At 40.1% G+C, this 20,527-nt stretch overlaps 1 protein-coding gene across 1 annotated transcript; it reads left to right on the forward strand.

Annotated features, from left to right (window-relative positions):
* Positions 1 to 2,657: 2,657 nt before the first annotated feature.
* LOC124272778 lies at positions 2,658 to 6,512 on the forward strand. The gene is made up of 2 exons (XM_046707981.1): positions 2,658 to 2,753; positions 3,367 to 6,512. The coding sequence occupies exons 1-2, from the start codon at positions 2,738 to 2,740 to the stop codon at positions 6,285 to 6,287; spliced, it is 2,937 nt and encodes a 978-aa protein (XP_046563937.1). The 5' UTR covers positions 2,658 to 2,737; the 3' UTR covers positions 6,288 to 6,512.
* Positions 6,513 to 20,527: the final 14,015 nt, after the last annotated feature.

Here is a 20,527-nt window from a genome sequence, read left to right on the forward strand (position 1 = left end):
AAAGTTTGGCGATCTGGTACGGAATTGATATTATATCAATCACATTGTGCGTTACAGAACTACTCTGAATAAGCGCAATAAACACATAACAACCATAACAGATGCATTGTGAATCATTTTACGACCTCATCAAACTGGGGCAGTCTGTGACGTCTTAGTTAAGGTCATGCTGCCTACACCTAGCCATAAAATGTAGAAATACGATGTTATTAAAGTTTAAAATTAAAATTCATTTGTAAATACCATTTTCTTATGAAACAGGAAATTGGAATTCAGTGTAACCATAAGTGTTTGTGGTGTCTTTTTTCTCTTTCACACGAGAAAATTCGGATCGACTGAAAAGTAGGTCATTGTCTGAATAGGTTAATGAGACTCATGTTTCGGTTTGAATGTTTACTTCATTTTATTCATAAAAGTCAGCATTCTGAGCTGTGTGTGCAATAACTTTAGATCATTATTACATACAGACTTAACACAGGGTATGAACAGTGCTTGTTGAGGGATGTCATCTTGCCCACCCGTTAATTCAGTGTGATCATACACACACCGGAGACAATGCGCCTTCCTGCCCGTGCATGTGCTACCTGCGTGCTAGAAGGTATTTACAATGTTGCGCTGAACGACGTTGTCTGGCAGATGGGCATAATGTATAAAGTTTGAACAGGAAATTGTTGGACAAAATCTTTCACATTTGCTCGCTGAGCAAAATCAGATTTCTACCTTCTCTTTGAGACTATTTCGTATTTGTGTTTATTTCTTAACAATGAAAAGTCATAATGCCTTGCTTAGATACCTTGTGCATATCATCATATAGCCTTGGGTATATCATTATATAGCCTTGGGTATATCATCATATAACCTTGGGTATATCATTATACAGTACAACCAGAAATTATTGAGAATTTAAAGGTTGTAATATTTTTTAAAAATTCACTCATTACTCACGTATTAAATGTGAATATTAGCAGAACATAACTCCAGATTCAAAGACAGGTGAACAGTTAGTATTTTGTCAAGTCACCATGGGCAGCAATGCAGGCTTCAATGCGGCGGGGCATACTACTGATCAAAGAAGTTAGAAAGTCGTGGTCCATGCTGTCCCAATATCGGACCACCTCTTCTTTCATTTCAGCAATATTTGTCAGATTTTTCTTATTGACACTTTCCTTCGTAAGTCCCCAAACATTTCTATTGGATTTAGGTCAAGCTATAGCTTGGCCAATCTAATAATGTCATATTTTGGGTCCGAAACCAGGCCTGTGAATGCTTTGAACGATGTTTTGGGTCGTTGTCCTGCTGGAAAATCCAAACATTTCCATAGAACACGTGAGCAGATGGAAGTAAATGTCCCTCGAGAATATCTGTGTACCGCTCACTGTTCATATTCCCTTCAATACACAGAGGGGCGTTGCCCCTAACACAGATATGCCACCCCCACACGTTAAATTTCGGACTGTACTTTGGGCGCTGATACAAAGGTTTTTCAGTTTGTTTGGTCCAGAATTTCAGTGTATTAGGAAACAGCCTCACAGAACTTTCATCTGAGAAAATCACATTGTCCCAGTTAAAATTTCTATGCTGTAAGCACCAGTTCAACCTTCGCTCCTTTTGTTCAGGTTTCATGATCGGTGATAGAATTCCTCGACTTTTCTGCCAACCCATTGCATGCAGCTCAGTTCTAATTGTCTCCTTACAGACAGCCACAGTTCCTCTATCAATCATATCCAGCCTTAAGTTTTCTAAACTCCTTCGTTTGTGTTTAGAAACAAGAATACCAAGCCGCCTCCTACCTGCGCCTCCCTGGTGCTCAATGCCATATCCATTTGCAATATTTTTCAAAACACGATAAACAGTGGACAAAGGGATGCCTGTTCTACTTGAAATCACTTCAGCTGATCTGATGTCCTTGTTATAATACTCTAAAATCAACTTCCTCTGCTCTAAATCATCCATACTGAGGATCACTGAAAATGTCGTCTGCTAGCAAGTAAACAAAGGGGGATAACTCTTCACAAACTAATGAAAAAGGATTAACGGATTTGTCTCTCTTGAATGAAACCAAGCACTTGATAGCTGGTCAAGGTTGTTTATACTAGAAATCCAATTAAACATATTCCTAAAATTCTCAATAATTTCTGGTCATACTATATAACCTTGGTTATATGATTATATAACCTTGGTTATTATATAACCTTGGGTATATCATTATATAACCTTCGGTATATCATCATATAACCTTCGGTATATCATCATGCTGCATCGCATGTGTGTAATTCAGATGGACACAGTTTTTGTCAGTGTCTAGTCGTGTGTTTCACTGTGACTGAAATGTTTTCAGGTAATTTTAAAATTGTTACATTTCGCGAGTAAACAGTTCGTTAACTTCTTATGTTTTATATTTTTTCTGATAACTGCAACTGACAAACATTAACAGCCAGCAGCTTACCTTCTTCTGTCTATCACCAAAGTAACAGATGTGATAGGTTTAACTCTCAACGGACTGTACAAACACATCCTACAAAGTGGAGTGGCACGTGTTTACAGCTGTTTCAGCACTTTCACGTCATTTGCCGCAGTGTTGCAAAGTGACGGGGGGCCCTGAACTGCGTCACCTGATATTATGACGTACCATTGTGACGTCAACATGTTGTGACGTCATTGTATTGTATGGTTGTCAAGACCACCATGATTGTAAGGTTGTCACCCGAAGTCACGTTTTGCACAATGCATCAGACAGATGGATGGCGGTAGAGGTGAGTAGGACTTATCAGCAACAATATAAACTACTAGTACTTTTAATTTAACGAAACCATTCACCCTTTTTGTAATGGAGGTGCACGATCTCTCTCCTTTGAAAGGTAGACGCCATTTTTGGAGGCTTGTCCTCCAACACAACTACATGTACTTGAATTGTGAGTAAATTTGGTAAGTTTATTCATGTCTCAAGGTTAATGGGTGAAAAAAACCTACTTGATTGTTGGGATATTCCCGAATGATGTCACTGAAGTTGTTACGGTACCCCGTTGTTCTTTTATGGATTTGTTTCATACAGTTTGTATATACCTATCTGTCAGCGTTTGTAGGTTTATAATAGGTGGATGAAGTTCAAGAATATTTAGAAATAAGAGTTCGCTCTACGGTTGATAAATATAAATAAGCGTCGAAAACTGGACAAGATTGATATTACTCGAAAATAGAACCATAATGGCTTTTGGCAAGAAAGAGAGCATGGTGCAAATGTTCGCGTGCTTAGTTAAAAGATCCAGTCTGTTTGTCAAGTGTCGTGATCTATCAACCTACTTCTAAACATTATCCTATATCCTAACCATGATGTCAGATATTGCATCAGTACACCACAATCTTCAGATACTCGTAAAGGGCGACGACTGGAAGACGAACGGCAACAGGCGGGAGTTAGTGATATTCGGCCGGTGAAGGTTCTTTATTCCAAGGAGGATGTGCGTGGCACGACCGAGATCAGTCCCAGGCAGCCTCCGTCTACGTCCATGGGACCCAGGCCGGCGATGATGCAACAAGAACCATCCATGCCGTACAGCAGATCGCTTCCTCGGCATGACCCCCAGTCAGACTTTTGGACTCAAAACCTTAAACCAGCACCCGATATAAGAGCGGAACAGCTGCAGGCGGAGTTTTTATCCCCAAGCCGTTCAGATCTACTTCAAGGTCAGACTGTGACACCCTATCAGAGACGTGGGTACCCGATAGACGTGGCAGCAAGTCAACCAGGCTACGAATATCAGGATTATAACAGGCAGGCCCCACAAATATATGGTCAAATGCGTCAGCCAGTGAGATCTAACTATCAAACATATCAAGGACCAAATCTTCAGTTCGCACCAGCATATCAACAATATGATCACCCTTATTATGCAGTTCATCGTTATGAGAACGAATTCATGAACCCTCCTCTGTGGAATGGTCCTCCCGCTGCTAACCCTCCCGTCTTCCCGCGGGATACCCCGCCGCCATTGTATAATACCAGCCACGACTACTTCCACTCAGGAAGGTCCACTCTTCCCCGCAGAATGCAGCAAAGTGGGGCATTCGCTGGTTATACCACACCCCCAACTTACAATATGCACACCGCGCAAAGTAACATGCCTCTTTATCAAGACCAGGGTTATAGTCCTCAAAACTACATGGTAAATCAGTCTGGTCGAACCTCCCAAGAAAGCCTCTCTGGCCCCACGACAAAGAGTACAGATTCTTCGAGCGGGTCAGCCAACACGCTTCATCTATACGACATCTCAGAACTCCCGCCTAAGATGAGGGGTGAGGCAGGGAATGTATCTTCAGTATTCCCGAAAACAGCTTCAGGACAGGTAGCCAGCGGGGCTGATAATGGACATCACCAACCAGTAGTTGTCGCTTCCACCAGGAAGGATCTCAGTAAGGCGCTGGATGAATTTCGACAACAGTCAGTGCAAAACCAAGACCTCCATGGCCCTGAAAAACAACACCAGTCTGTTGAAGCAGTAGTGAAGACCGGGCAGGAAGTGCCATCCGAGGGTTCTGACGACTTGGATCGTGCTGCCTTACTTTTGCAGGAGGCGATCATGGACGCTGGCATCGATGAGATAGATGGAGTGTTCATCAAAAGAAACAGTCATCTGGTTCCTCAAGACAATGATCAGGACGGTGAAGCCACACAAGCTATGGATAATCACGTCAGTGAAGAGGATGTGCGTGTTGACAAGGGGGATGCAATCCAGCTGGAGGCACATGAAGTTAATTTGTCAACTCGAGGTTCAGTTGATCCATTGTCCAACTGCTATCAACACGAATCTAATGATGGCATCGGTTCTGGTGCTAATGGGACGGATGTCAAGAGTATTTCAGTATCTGCCGTATTGACAAAGAACACCTTGAGCGAACCTTCAGAAAGCAGTTGCGATGGCGCACAAAGCTTTATGTCCTGCACAGAACAAGATAACATCATAAAGAGCCTGATCCATTGCTGTACAGACTTCGACCAGAGTACCGAAACTAAACAGAGTGATGCAGACAACGTGTGTCGTCAACCTCCTTCAGTGGAACATACCTTGGATCAAGAAATTGCCGAGTTCATGGGGAACTCTACGTGTCAGATGTACACTGAAGGACAGGCTGGTACCTCTGCAGGAGGGACCGTTGTGGTTACAGGATGGTCTGAGGGCAAGACGACCAGGTTGACGACGTTTATTGACGGTGAAAGCCAGGACCCAAGGCAGACATTTGGTTCGATGGGAAGTGAGGTTCTGCATCCCTCCTCCACGTTTGAGGATGGTGGGGGAGCATTGTGGTATCCGTACTGTGAGACAGATGCAGGATGTCTGGATTATCTGAACAACAACATGTTGCCTTTTGGGCCTCACACCGCACAGTTTGTTCCTGGTCCAGACGCGACGTTCTCAGCCATGGATTGGAGAAGATCTTTCTGTGGCAGGAACCCAACACAAGGCATTGCTCCTTCAGTGAGACCGGGTGTGAATGATTACAGTGTGTACTCCATGTCTCAGTCAAGGCAAGCTGTGGATATGCCATTCTTTGAAAACTGGGACTTGTGGAGTCCTGATGCAAGAACTGTGGGTAGACAGGTGGGCGGTTCTGGGCACGTAACAGTTACACAGGCCGCCAACCAATATACAAACATGGCGGACATTATGCCTTGTCCCACCACGGAGGTGAGACAAGCCCAAGGTTTTCCTGGCATAAGTTTTGCTGATTTTATGTCCGAGTCGACACAGGATGTTACTGCTACAGTGATCAGTTCCGACCCAACTCAGTCAGAAACGAACTTAGCCTATATGTGGCAGCTAGCAGCTGAAGGTTTCGAGACGCCATCCAATAGCTGCAAGGAAGTGAAAGGGGAGACAATCCATGATTCTAGCGATTGTGGTGGCAGTGAAGCACTTGTCAATGGTGATGCATTCAGTGGACAAACTGTCAGTACTGGTCGTGATAGTCATGAGACACGTGATGAACTCACAACGGACCAATCAGGGCCGAGTAGTGGCACACCTTCTGAAGATGTCAGCGTCCGAGTGGATGATTCGTCAACACCATCGTCCAACTTGAACTGTGAAGCCAGCAGTACATGTAGTCCTGACGAAGCTGGTCGATGTGTGGAGTCCAACGTGAGTCGGGTACCACTGTGTCCTGATAGCAAGCCAGTCCCAGGCTCCATGTCACCACCGGTCTACACAAGACAAACAGAGGGGGGAAGCTCTGGACCAACTGAACACCTACCTGGCGTCTCTCTTGGAGGGAGGAGGTTCCAGGACTGAGCCACAATAACGTGGGAATAAGATGTGTATAATGAGCTCGCTACAGGCAGATATGCACAGATTTCTAAGTACTTCTCCCTTTGGGCAGAATATTACATCACATTAATCTGTTTGAATACCGTTTTAATGCGAATCCGCCTTTAAATTAAACAATCGATATTGTATTATGCATTCAAGTTCACTTGGCTAAATCACACGTGCACTCATCGTTCTTAAAATCTCAGGGAACCCTCTGTGTCTCATTCTCTTCCCACAGAGGTTACTCCTGTCATATCTTCCTACATAACCTCTGTTCTAATACGACCCTTTCTTGGTGTCAGCGTTCAAGGCTCGTGATTGGAGACATGCCGATTTAGTTGTGCAATCAGCGACGTTGTTTCAAAAGTGATCATTCGCAAGGCCTCGGTAATTTCCGTATGCTTCGGGAAAACTAGAACCTCTTCCCGAGCGCGATGCGCAAACGTTTCTTCTAGACAGAACTCAGTCATGTAATGGCGTATCAATGGCGTCTCCATCGCCCTCGTTGACAACGGACAAGCTAGCCATTAAACGTCTTGTGTGTAACATCAACACAATTCCCCGGCAGATGGGGGATATTTGTGGCCCCGCATTTGCTTGTGTTAGTCAAATTGAATCTAAGTCGATGTAACACGTGTTCTGATTGGATAGAAAGAAGGGAGATAATTCGTGTTGCGATCTTTTGCCGCTAGGGGATTTTACGAGGACCGGGAAATATGGCCGTATTAGAACAGAGGTTATGTAGGAAGATATGACAGGAGTAACCTCTGTGGGAAGAGAATGTCTGTGTCTGTATTCATTTCGTTTCTAAAGCGGTCTGAGATCTATCGTGAGTAACGTAATGGCTGTGTGTTGAAGAACCTTGACACATTTTCAGCCATTAATTCCAGAACATATGTCCACGCTATCAGTTTGACATGTCCTCTGTACTAGGATAATGTGTGATAGTGTAACACCCACCTTTCTTAATCTTCTCTCTGGAAATGAAGCTGTCATGTTAAGCTGACTGATTGAACCCAACGCTATGGATCATTCCTCACGCTGTCACTGGTTTGTCTGGTCCAAACTTGAATGCACTGCTAGTATTGTTGATTAAACTATACAGCATTCACAACCTCGACCTGATTAGTCCTATTACTAGACGTTTCGAGAACTATACCCGAGAAGATCCGGGTTAAAATTGGTCTTCAGTAACCCATGCTTCCATGTCATCGTGTCCCAAATGCGTAGATCGATGCTCATGCTGTTCATCACAGGGTTGTTTGGTCCAGACTCAATTATTTACAAACGGCCGTCATATAGCTGCAACATTGCAGAGTGCGGCGTAAAACAACAAATAAACAAAATCTTAAAACTAAAGTGAGTGAGTTCGGTTCCACGCCGGTTTGACCAATACTGTGGTTACACCACGGCTTTCTAACGTATGCACGGTGTTGGTGGCATGGGCGGATCCAGGAATTTTGAAAGGAGGGTGTTACGACGTAAATTGTAATAAAAACGCAAATTGTAATACTTGCAGCAAATTGTAATAAACTTGACGTAAATGGTAATAAAAACGTAAATTGTAATAAAAATTGACGTAAATTGTAATACGCAAATTGTAATAAAAATATTGACGTAAATTGTAATAATTTTCGTTGCGATAAAATGTAATAAATATTTACGTAAATTGTAATAACAGTTTTAATCACCCGTAAATACGCGGGTGTTTGTTTTTCGTTACATTTCATACATCAAATAAGCTTGTTAGGGCGATAACTCAAGAAAGAAATGATGGATATGGTTCAAATTTGGTACCAAGGTATATTGGCGAGATTCAGACACAAGTGAAATGGAGTGGCCTTGAGATAATTTTCAAGGTCACAGCAAAAATCTGAGGGTTTTGCCAATATAAAGATTGTTAGCGCGATAACCCAAGAAAGAATTGACAAATCTTAGCTAAATGACGAAAATGATATTCGTCCTGATATATAATCGATATAAGATCTCTTACTGTCCTCTGTATCATGTCTTTTCGCAAATATCTTTTGAGGTTTTGATATGTATAAATATAAAGTGGGGTGGGGTGGGGTGGGTTTTCTAACGGGTATATCAAATCAAATCAAATCAAATTAGACATTTGTATAGCGCTACATATCCAGAGTCCTGCTCATGTGCGCTTAGTCGAATGCTCGTTTGAAGAGGATGGTTTTGCGACAAGATCGGAAACTGTTGATATTTTCCGATTTTCTGACATTTTCAGGTAATCAATTCCAGAGTACAGCACCCGGTCTGCTAAATGATCTGTCTCCGTATGTTGTGGTTCGGACAAATGGAATAGCCTAGCTGACTAGCAATGAAATGCATCACAAATTAAACTTCAGGAAACAAAATATGCAAGAAACATTTTTGTATGTTTGAGATTGGTAGAGGTCGGCTAGAATCAAACTTAGATATTAAACTGCACAAAAGGCAATTTGAAACTACAATCGCTTGTTCAAATGACTCCCCCTTCGGTTTACTGAAAGAACTCGAGTAAGAAATGATGGATTTTGTTCAAATTTGGTACCAAGGTTTACTGACGAGATTTACCGACACCACTTGAATTTAGTGACCTTGAGGTCATTCTAAAGGTCACAGGGAAGGTGTAACAGTTTTGCACATGCCGCGAAATTAGGAAAGTATTAATAGATTTTGATCCAATTTTACATCAAGGTGTATTGGCGGGAATCCCCCTATACCATTTGATACAAAATATGCAAAAAACATGTTGTATGTTGGTAAAAGTCAAACTTAGATATTAAACTGCACAAAAAAGCAAATTTTAAATTATAATCGCTTGTTCAAGTGACTCCCCCTTCATGTTTACTGAAAGGGCTTGTTTTGGAGACACTACCCACCCCCTTTCAGTTGACGTCATCATAAGGATATAACTCATCCTAAAGTTTTCACTTATTCATACATGGTGTCAAGGGTTGAAACTAAATACTGAATGGTCACACAAGTGTCAGCTCTCAATATGTTGTATATCTGGACACAATGTTTTTGAAAATTTAAAATGAGGGTGTCCTAAAAAAAACAGTCCCCGTCTAAAAGTAAATCAGGCAATCCAAATCTTTGAATGTTGATGATGACGGGAAGTCATCCAATACTATGCTGAACATATTTTATATGATACTATCTGAGGGTATGCCATTATCCAAGAGATAGCGCAATAGTGCAGTTGTAAGGCGTCTGCCTATCACGCTGAAGGCCCCACTTTCGAGGAGGCACCGAGGTTCGGTTCCCGAGATGGGCACATTTGCGTAGTATCCTTGGACAAGATACTTAGATCTACACTGTCTCAGTTCACCCAGCTGTAAAATGGGTACCCGTGAGTATGTGCTGGCAATGTGAGTGTTTAGTTCATTGCGCCTAACAGGCAGCATGGCTGTACAGTCCCCAGGGAGTTGAAAAAGTATCGGAAACTACGATAGTGTCCTATGATCGGGGATAGTAATGTACGTAGCGCCGTGAGCAGGCAATGTGCCTGGATGTGAGCGCCATCTTAGCGGACTATTACTATTACTAGATACCAAATGGGAGATCGTTTTCCATTTTCTGCAAATTTGCAAGAAACATAATACCCCAATGTTGTGATGACTAATATCTCGTTAACCACATTACCCACATGAAATTTTGGATATGACTTTGCTAATGATTCCTTCATAATAAAATGGAATCTTTTTTTCAAACATTGGACATCGAGAATATAGTTAGTTTGACTACTTTTTCAACGCCCCTCGTAACATACTTAAAAGAAATGAGAACGTCTAAGGAAAAAAGCATTTCGATCTCTGAATACTTCTGATCTATTTCAATACAAAAAGCAAAGGAATAAAGTAAATAATCTGAAAAGAATAGCCAAGGGAAACTTTTAATCTATTTTTGATAACTATTTATCACCTCAGTCTACTCAATCAGGTGGTTACTACTTCATCGGGACCCATTCCCCTTCTTGTCACTGATGATTCTGGGATACTTTCAGTTTTTACAGATTTGAATAAAGCTCAAACATTAAATGAATATTTTGTATCTGTTTCAAATGTTACTGATGTCGGCAAGACTTTGCCACCTGTTAGCCATCGCTGTGTTAACAGTATAACAAATGTCATTGTAACCGAAAAGGAGGTATCTGATAAGACCTTACCAGCAAACAAATCTAGTGGACCTGATGGCATTAACATGAGAGTGTTAAAACGAATTTGTACATCTATAGCTGAACCTCTTTGTTTGCTGTATAATATATCACTGAGTGACTGTATTTCCTACATTGTGGAAAACGGGTAATGTTACTCCTATTTTGAAAGAAGGAAATGCATCCCTCCCAACTAATTACAGACCTATTAGTTTAATACCTATCCTTTGGAAAATCCTTGAAAGAATAATGGTAAAGCATGTGCACGACCATTTCAATGAACATAACATTTTAAGTAAATTCCAGTCAGGTTTTACTGCTAGTCATTCTACTACATCTCAACATAGACATTTATCATAATATATGCTCAGTCCTAGATAATCACCACCTTTCCTGTATGCTGTTTTGTGATATTTCAAAAGCTTTTTACAGGGCATGGCATAAAGGTTTATTGCACAAATTAGAAAATGATGGTGTTCGTGGAAACGTACTTAGTTTGTTAACTAACTATCTATCTGGGCCCGGTTGTTCAATACTCGGTTATCTTAACCGCCGGTTAACTCCTAACGGCCGGTTAAATCCTTAACCGACCGTTAGGTAACCGAACGTTAAATATGCGTTGTTCAAAACATGGTTTGTCATGCCGTTAGCTAACGTCGCCGTCAAAGTTTAACAGTGTGGTTAACGTCACTGGTTAGCTTCCATGTATCCCATAGTTCCGTTTTCTGTTTACTTCCGGTTTACCAAAAATGGAAACGCAAAATGTCGCCTGCACCCCAAGGAAAAAAGAGAAGTCGAAATTTCTCTGCTGACGAAGAGAATATAATCCAGTCAATGGTTGAGGCCAACTCTATAGTTTATCATAGGCATGCAAATGTCGTAGCGTTACGAACGTTTTGTATTGGAACACAAGGTTCCAGCCGTTTGCATAATTTATATTTCAAAGACATATGATCCCAGCTCTGTGTGGCACTTACTTCAATTCCAGCAACAGAAAAGACATTTTAATGACTGACTGACTGAGTTTGGTTTTACGCCGCTTTTAGCAATATTCCAGCAACATCACGGCGGGGGACACCAGAAATGGGCTTCACACATTGTGCCCATCTGGGGATTCGAAGCCAGGTCTTCGGCGCGACGAGCCAACGCTTTAACCATTAGACTACCCCACCGCCCCACATTTTAATGAAAAAACTATAGCACAGCTATAGATAAAATATGATGAATCCATGAAAATAATATTAATATTAGAAGCATGTTGTCCGTTGATAGAAAATGTATAAATATTACACACAGAGTTACGCTTAGACGGCTACAGTCTTAATGAATCTTTGAATTCCCACAAGACCTATCGCTCACTTTTCACTCCTTAAATTGTCATGACTGTATGGCCAAGTCGTGAAGATGCTATCAATATCATTTATTAATCTGTCAAAAATTCTAATGTATGAACACACATTGCCAAATCTTTTAACATCAAACAATATAGATGTTGTATAATTAATACCATAGCTTTTATCTGAAATATGCATTCAATACCAATAGAAACTTAATATGTTACTAGCACCACGTGCAAGTAATCAAACTTCAATCGTACTATAGGCCCCAGGGCCAACACTGCTGAATAAAATCGATCTATTATCCGACCTTACTTTTGACAAGAATCTCATGAATAATACTGTGCAATATCGTCATTATCTGAACGCCTTCACAGACGCATATTCCGGAAAGATGACTTGAAAAACATGAAGCTGCGTCTAATTTATAGATGAACATAATTTCCTCGATACTCATTAATCAGATGAACCTTCATTTAGTTCAATTCACAAGTGACTGCAGAAAATGCATAATTCTTTTTAATGACTTCACGGTCGGAAAACATATATTATATTTCATAAGTGTATTATAGAACGCTGTAGTAGATAAACATAATTTCCTCGATACTCATTAATCAGGTGAACCTCCATTTAATGCAAAGATAGTTCTTTTCAATGTCTTCAAGGACGGAAAACATGTATTATATTTCATAAGTGTATTATAGAACGCTGCAACGATTCGACAGAGAAATACTATTGTGCCATAGTAATAGTATTCCTTATATGAACCTATCAGTGTATAACATTAGCATTCAGATATTGTTATAAAATAAGTTAAAAATTCCAAATATTATCGTGTAATATGACAAGAGATAATGTTGAGTTCGCTGTGACAAAAAGGTTTCGATATTCAAATATAATATTTAATCAAAGTGACTACGAAGTAGGCCTGCATATCACTCACAACAGAAATAGATACATAATAATGTTATGTTTATTTTCCTACACATCAGTTGCGAGAGCAATGTTTATGCTAACTAAGTTTTCATCAATTAATACAGCATTTTTAAAAAGATGATTTGCTTCAATTAAAACATTCGAAGAATGAAAAAGAAATTAGGCCTATTGCTGAAATGATTAGTAAAAATATAATTAAAATCCATCTATGGGAAGGGATGCCAGACGGACATATCAAAACAAAATCGGATAATTACTTGAAATATAGATTTTCAAAAATAGCATATTAATTAACAATGATATCAGTTTTTAATAAAATCACTAATAATTCTGAAACGTTGCCGATAAGCCTGGAATCGTGTTCAGATGTTTTCATAAATACACTCACACGAACGCCCAAGTGCACTTTGCGCCCTATAGGATAGTGTTTACAAAATCACGTTTCGCGAAGGCCGGTATTGAAACGCCAATTACATCACTTGTATTTCATATTCAGCGCAGACAAATGAATCACTGCATTCTAAGGCTGGGACGGGTACTCGAATCCGGGTCGGGTACAGCTGGAATCGAGTCCTATTTCTAGGAATCGAGTATCCGGAAAGGGAGAGAGCTCTGTAATGACAAGGGCAGACAATAGCTTGTCTTTTTCATTTTTGACGTAACACACATTTACATCATTGAGTGAGTGAGTGAGTGAGTTTAGTTTTACGCCGCACTCAGCAATATTCCAGCTATATGGCGTCGGTCTGTAAATAATCGAGTCTGGACCAGACAATCCAGTGATCAACAACATGAGCATCGATGTGCGCAATTGGGAACCGATGACATATGTCAACCAAGTCAGCGAGTCTGACCACCCGATCCTGTTAGTCGCCTCTTACGACAAGCTTGGGTTACTGAAGATCCATATTCTAACCCGGAAATTCACGGGTTTTTACATCTTTGGTATTGTCCGATTAATGGAGCATAGTTTTAATGACTGTAATTTATCTGTGCATAAGCAGTGAGTAGTTAAGTTACAGTAGCAGCAGGAACAAAACGTTCGTTGTTATAACGAGGAATGTAAGTAATGGTGTAACTCTCTATATTGGTTAAACAGACGTAAATTAAATAGCTTGAGGTCAGTTTTAATGTCTTATTACCAACTGTTCAAGTTTTCTACAATAATCTCTGTCAAATCGTGATTGAATATTCAGAAAGTTGACCCGAATGTATTTCTTACATTTCCGGGTACTCGATTCCGATTCGGGTACGTACATGCGGGTACTCGATTCCATTGTTTCCTACTCGTCCCAGCCCTACTGAATTCCTCATACATTTTAGAATCTAATTACAACTGGTCTTTTGGCACCAATACCAAGTGTCTAGATAAAGTGAAACGAAAGATATTGGGGTGGAAACAACTGCTGTGCTCTGACTGACTGACTGAACGCCGCTTTTAGACAACACCTGGGCTTTGAATGTAAACAAGCCAACGAACAATTTCAGACTTTACACTGTGTAGCATTTTCTCAAATTTTCAGACGCCCATTTACATGGAAAGAGCATAGTAGCAATAAATAGGAAATTAAAAATAGATACAATACAGGAATGTGATGTGTTTACACGAAACTGTCAAGTTTATCAACATATATAAACCTAACTGGCATCTGTGAATAATTTCATCTGAAAATGTCCAGTCAACAACAACATCAGTGACGCAACAACGACATCAAACAAAGGAGGGGTCACTTGCAGTCAATATCGCGTGTGTCCACCGTGCGCTGCAAGACATGCTCGCAGTCTTTGGGGCATTGAAAGACACACATTTCTCAGGAACAGCTGTTGGATGGTCTGCAGCCTCTGATGGTCCGTGGTCTGATCATGACACCACCCCCTCCAAAACGATCATGTTCAAGGACACAGTTTGGCGAAAGTCTTTCTCCTTTACGTCGATAAATATGTTGACGTCCATCTGCAAAGGATAAGTTAAACCTGGATTCATCTGAAAAAATGACATCTGGCCATGTCCTGTTGCCAGGATTGGCCCCATTTGCTGCCCATCGCTGTCTGGCAAGTCTGTGGCGATGCAATACGGTTGGACCACGGTACGGGTGACGACACCGGATGTTAAAGGCAGCAAGGCGTCCTTGCACCTTTTCGGCGTTGAAATGACGTTGACTTGTTCCAATTGTCCTCCTTGCCTAATCATCAGCTGTTTGGAACCGATTTCGCAAGTGTGAAACTCGGATATTGCGGTTTTGTCGAGCTGTTATCACAGGTGGTGCACCAGGTCGCGGACGATCAGCAGCACTTCCGGTAGCCCGAAAACGTTGTCTGAGTCGACTTACAGTGGATGCATGCACATTAAAGTGCCTGGCAATCATCACAACTGAAGCACCTTGGCTGACCATACCGATAACCTGATTCCTTTCGTCTTGTGTCAAGTGTGGCATTTTCTCAAAGTGATTGAGTTCCACAATTCCTTGTGCTTTTACTGGGCCTGGGTGCAGGTAATGCATGTGCACAACGTGTTTCATGAATGTGGTTGTGTTTACGAGAAATGTCAAAGGTTCAGTTTTAAGTATCAAAGTTCATGTGAGAGGAATGCTCCGGGACTCGAACTCGAAATGGGCCAGAATAACAGCCTTTTATCCCTACATCCTCTGTATCGCAGGAAAAAATCTTCAATAGAACTTTTGTAAGTTTCAGGACAACAAATACCAATTGCGTTTTTAATGGCTTTCAGTATATAAACCTTTCCACAAGTGTTAAAAGATGAAACGTAGGCATCATGTACTTGTACAACATGTATTTTAGTTCCTATGATGTGCATGGATACAGTTTCGTTCGTATGTAACACTTCGTCAGAATAATTTCCAATATCGAAGTCCAGTCCACGATACACCCTATCCTACTCCCTACACTGGCATCATGAAAGCAGTGTTAGCCATGAACGCCATTTGCGAGTTAACCACACTGTTAGAAAGTTAGCGGCGGTCCTTAGGTGTGTTAACTTAACGTCACGTTAACAACCTGTTAAAAGTTAACAGAGTTTTGAACAACAAGATAACCCTCTGTTATTAGGTAACAGTCGGTTAAATGTACTTAACCGCTGGTTAAAAGATAACCGAGTTTTGAACAACCGGGCCCTGATAGACGACAGTGTGTCTCTGTTAATGGAACATTATGAAAAACTAAATGTTACTGCAAGGGTTCCTCAAGGATCTGCCCTTAGTTAATTTATGTTCCTTGTATATATCAATGATTTACCTGGAAATTTACAAAATATCACAATAATGTTGCCCGATGACACATCAATCGGTGTTGCGGGAAAATATGTAAAATCCATAGAAGCAACTCTCAACTATGATTTAGCCCAATTGAATAAATGGGCAGAAAAGTGGTGTGGTGTGTTCTAACGGTTATATCTAGCATACTTTAAGACATAGAAGGGGGTGGTGGTGGTTCTAACGGTTATATCTCAAATACATGTAGAGGCGGGAGGCCTAACGGGTATGAACAACAATAAAAGCTTTCATGCATTTATGACCCACATTTTCGAACCTTTTATCAGTCTTTAAAAGGGAGCTGGCAATAGATTTTAATGAGCTTCGTCCTTCAAGCCTGAAAACCTTTTAATATGGTTGATTAATCCTTTGTCATTTATCAAAAAAAGTAGTGAGGTTGTGCTTTAAATATTGTTATAGATTTCTAAAATATATGGACACTATTGGGACGCTGGTAACTGTCATCAGACATTATTTGACGACATTTCTCATGGTTTGAATATATCCGACTTTATAGAAGATAAATATCAGTTTATAACACAACTGCCTCAATCTTGGTATTTTCGGAACCAGAGAAGGGATATGCCGATATTTTGGTGGTTAACCTAGCATATTATGGTCACGAATATAATTTTCTATTTATTACCGTTCTTTAATTGCGGAAGTTACGCGATAATCTACTTTCCAACAAAGGCAGGCTCCCCGCCATCGTTGTATTTAGAAGGCGGCTTCTTAGAAGCAACGTGACGTCATAACATTGTTCATGATGTCATGTCACCATGACAAAGTGATATTTTACCCGGTGCATATCGCATGAAAACAAATTATCCCCGATATGTTTGCCCTCTTATGTTATAAGCATTGTTATTATCATTCTTTGAGGTTAATGCCACCAGTTGAATTCTTTGTTGTATTTTGAGCGGTGAAACTAAATAAATGATTTCTTTAGTCTACCCATAACAATTAAGGTGTCAACTTCCACTGTATACCTTACAGAAAGAAGTTTTGACTTGACTTTGATAACGAGCACATGTGATCGATTCCTTGAAGCAAATGATGCAATTCAATATCATTTCTACATTTTATTTTAAATGCATCAATCAAATACAACAAATGAGTAGACAGATTGACTGCTATGTGGCAAGGAATAACCAGGCGCCAGCGATTTATGATATCCTTAGCAAATGTAACTTAAAATTCCCTCTCATAAAAATACAATAATATGTAGTAATATGATGAAGAAAATAATAAGAACCAGGTTAAACTATGACAACGCAATATATGAATGTATGATCGAAACATAAATCATAATAAATCACATATGATCAAAACATAAAATTGACTTCAAATATATCCTTGCGTCAACATTGAAAATAATTCGAAAATGAAGAAGAAGAAACGTACATTTCCAAGCGTAAACAAACAATATCCTGTTATTTTGGGATATGCTATGAAGAACTTCAAAATGTAATAGAAATAACATTAAATTATTGAAAGCTATTGCTCGTAAAATATGTCCTTGCGTCAACATCGAAAATAACTCCATATTGAAAAACAATTAACTTTAATTTTCGAAAGATACACAAATAATCTCTGGCTTTTTTAAGACGTGTCACGAATAATTTCACAGCTGGTAGAATTAACATGAAATTAAAGAAACCATATGCTAACAAAAATTTGAAAATTAGTAATGACAAAGCGTTTGTCACAAACATAGCTATTACCCCCGCCACATGTCGACATCTGAATGTCGCAATTATCCTCTGTCTGACCCTGAAAATGATGTAAACGTTACCGAAACTGTCATCTGATGCCTTGATACAAAATGTGAACAAATTCCATCCATTAGGTTTGGAGATATCGCAAGAATACTCGCTGTGACCTTGAAAATAATCCGAAGGTCACTGAATTCGACTGGCGTTAGACGATACTCCCAACGGATCTTGGTACTACCTTTAAGCAAAACATATTAATTCTGTCTTGTATTTTCGCACTAAAAAGTTAGACATGTGCAAAACACTTTTCACTGTGAACTTAAAATGAGCACAAGTTTCCCAATCAATTGGTGTTGGGGGAATCCCGCCAATACACCTTGATATAAAATTGGATCAAAATCTATTAATACTTTCCTGAGTTCGCGGCTACCAAGCTTGGCATGTGCAAAACTGTTACACCTTCGCTGTGACCTTTAAAATGACCTCCAGGTCACTAAATTCAAGTGGTGTCGGTAAATCTCCAATCTACAGTCAATAAACCTTGGTACCAAATTTGAACAAAATCCTTCATTTCTTTCTCGAGTTCTTTCAGTAAACAGAATGGGAAGTCATTTGAACAAGCGATTGTAGTTTTGAAATTGCTTTTTTGTGCAGTTAAATATCTAAGTTTGATTCTAGCCGACTTCTACCAATCTCAAACATAGCATATTTTGTTTCCTGAAGTTTGTGATGCATTTTATTGCAGATTTTACGGTTTTTGGGAGTACCAAGCCAATATACAAAGTCTCACAAAATGGGGATCGTGAGTCTGCGACATAGCAAAACCAATTTGCTTGAGGCTGACAGATAATATGTAGAAAAATAAAACATAAAAACAGCTGCATTTGTATCATATTCTAGGTGAGGCTGACTACTATTTGAACGTCCCTCGTAGTTATACCCATTAGAACTCCCACCCACCCCTCCGACTCTACATGCATGCAAGTGTGTTAGATATACCCGTTAGAACACCCACCCACCTCCTCGACTCTACATGCATTCAAGTGTGTTAGATATACCCATTAGAACACCCACCCACCTCTCCGACTCTACATGCATGTAAGTGTGTTAGTTATACCCATTAGAACACCCACCCACCTTTCCGACTCTACATGCATGCAAGTGTGTTAGATATACCCGTTAGAAACCAACCCCTACCCCACCCCCACTTTATATGTATACATATCAAAACCTCAAAAGATATTTGCGAAAAGACATGATACAGAGGACAGTTTATATCGAATATATATCAGAACGAATATCATTTTCGTCATTTAGCTAAAATTTGTCAATTCTTTCTTGGGTTATCGCGCTAACAATCTTTATATTGGCAAAACCCTCCGATTTTTGCTGTGACCTTGAAAATTATCTCAAGGTCACTCCATTTCACTTGTGTCGGTGAATCTCGCCAATATACCTTAGTACCAAATTTGAACAAAATCCATCATTTCTTTCTTGAGTTATCGCCCTAACAAGCTTATTTGATGTATGAAATGCAACGAAAAACAAACACCCGCGTATTTACGAGCGATTAAAACTGTTATTACAATTTACGTAAACATTTATAACATTTTACCGCATCGAAAATTATTACAATTTACGTCAATTTTTATTACAATTTACGTCAAGTTTATTACAATTTGCTGCAAGTATTACAATTTGCGTTTTTATTACAATTTACGTCGTAACAGAGGGGATTCAGGGGGTTCGAACCCTCTGGATCCGCCAATGGGTGGTGGTGTTGGTGTTGGTGGTGCACGGCTATGGTGTTGACTTAATCTGGTGAACCGGATGTTGAACCCACAAGTTCTCCGTGTCAGTTCTTCGACTTTCCACATTTTGTTCCTTGTAATCGATAAACATATGATCAGGGTGAAGGAAATAACAGAAGGCTGTATGACTGGTAATATTTTACTGGAAAAATATGACTGTTAATGTATTATACAAAAGCCTTTTTACTTTATTTCAATACATGCACGACAATATGGGGAACATAGGTTTAAATTAATCTACATCGAAAATAAAATCATGCATACAGTATGTCCTCATTCTGGCAGATTATGTTTAACTTCTACAAATATAGAAAATCGAAAATATTTGTAGCACCTTGCCAGGCGTATTGAATGAGCAGCTACGCGTTACCTCACATTACATTAGCTTCATGGAACTCGATACCACTTGCAGTTGTCTGCATTGCTTGGCGAGTCAATGTCCGAGGGTTGTATCGGTTTGTACAAATAAACTGGAGAATCATAGCCCACAGGATATATTTACATTCATGTACATGAAATCATTTTCACGAGATACGCTGAGCACTTGAATATTTGTCAAAACGACCTGCCCCAGTTAGCAATAAGTGACGGTTGTGTATCAGCTACACAGCTCCAGGTGATCAGCGCCATGATTAAAGTAGACGTTAACAAGAGCAATTATCCCCTTAAGGCTTTCACAGTGTGAATTACATCAATTTTACATTTAGAGCCATTTTGTTGAAATCCACACAGAATTATCACGAAATAGCCTGTAAATGTAGCGTGTTGCAGGTTACAATCGGCGTCTCCCGGAGACAGACACACAACACTATTACCTGTCTGTCATAACGTTCACTGCCGTCTTTTGTCCCGCTCTAATGCCAGCAGTGCAGTTTACAAACTTAGATTCGAACAGCCACGGCCGACTGCACGCAATTACAGTAAATCGCCGATAACCACACGCCTGATGCACGTTGTTTCTCGGCGTCACTGGAACTGTAATGGATGGATATACGATT

Source organism: Haliotis rubra, unplaced genomic scaffold (genome assembly GCF_003918875.1).
Source record: "Haliotis rubra isolate DU_JTF1 unplaced genomic scaffold, ASM391887v1 Scf173, whole genome shotgun sequence".
Classification (NCBI taxonomy): domain Eukaryota; kingdom Metazoa; phylum Mollusca; class Gastropoda; order Lepetellida; family Haliotidae; genus Haliotis; species Haliotis rubra.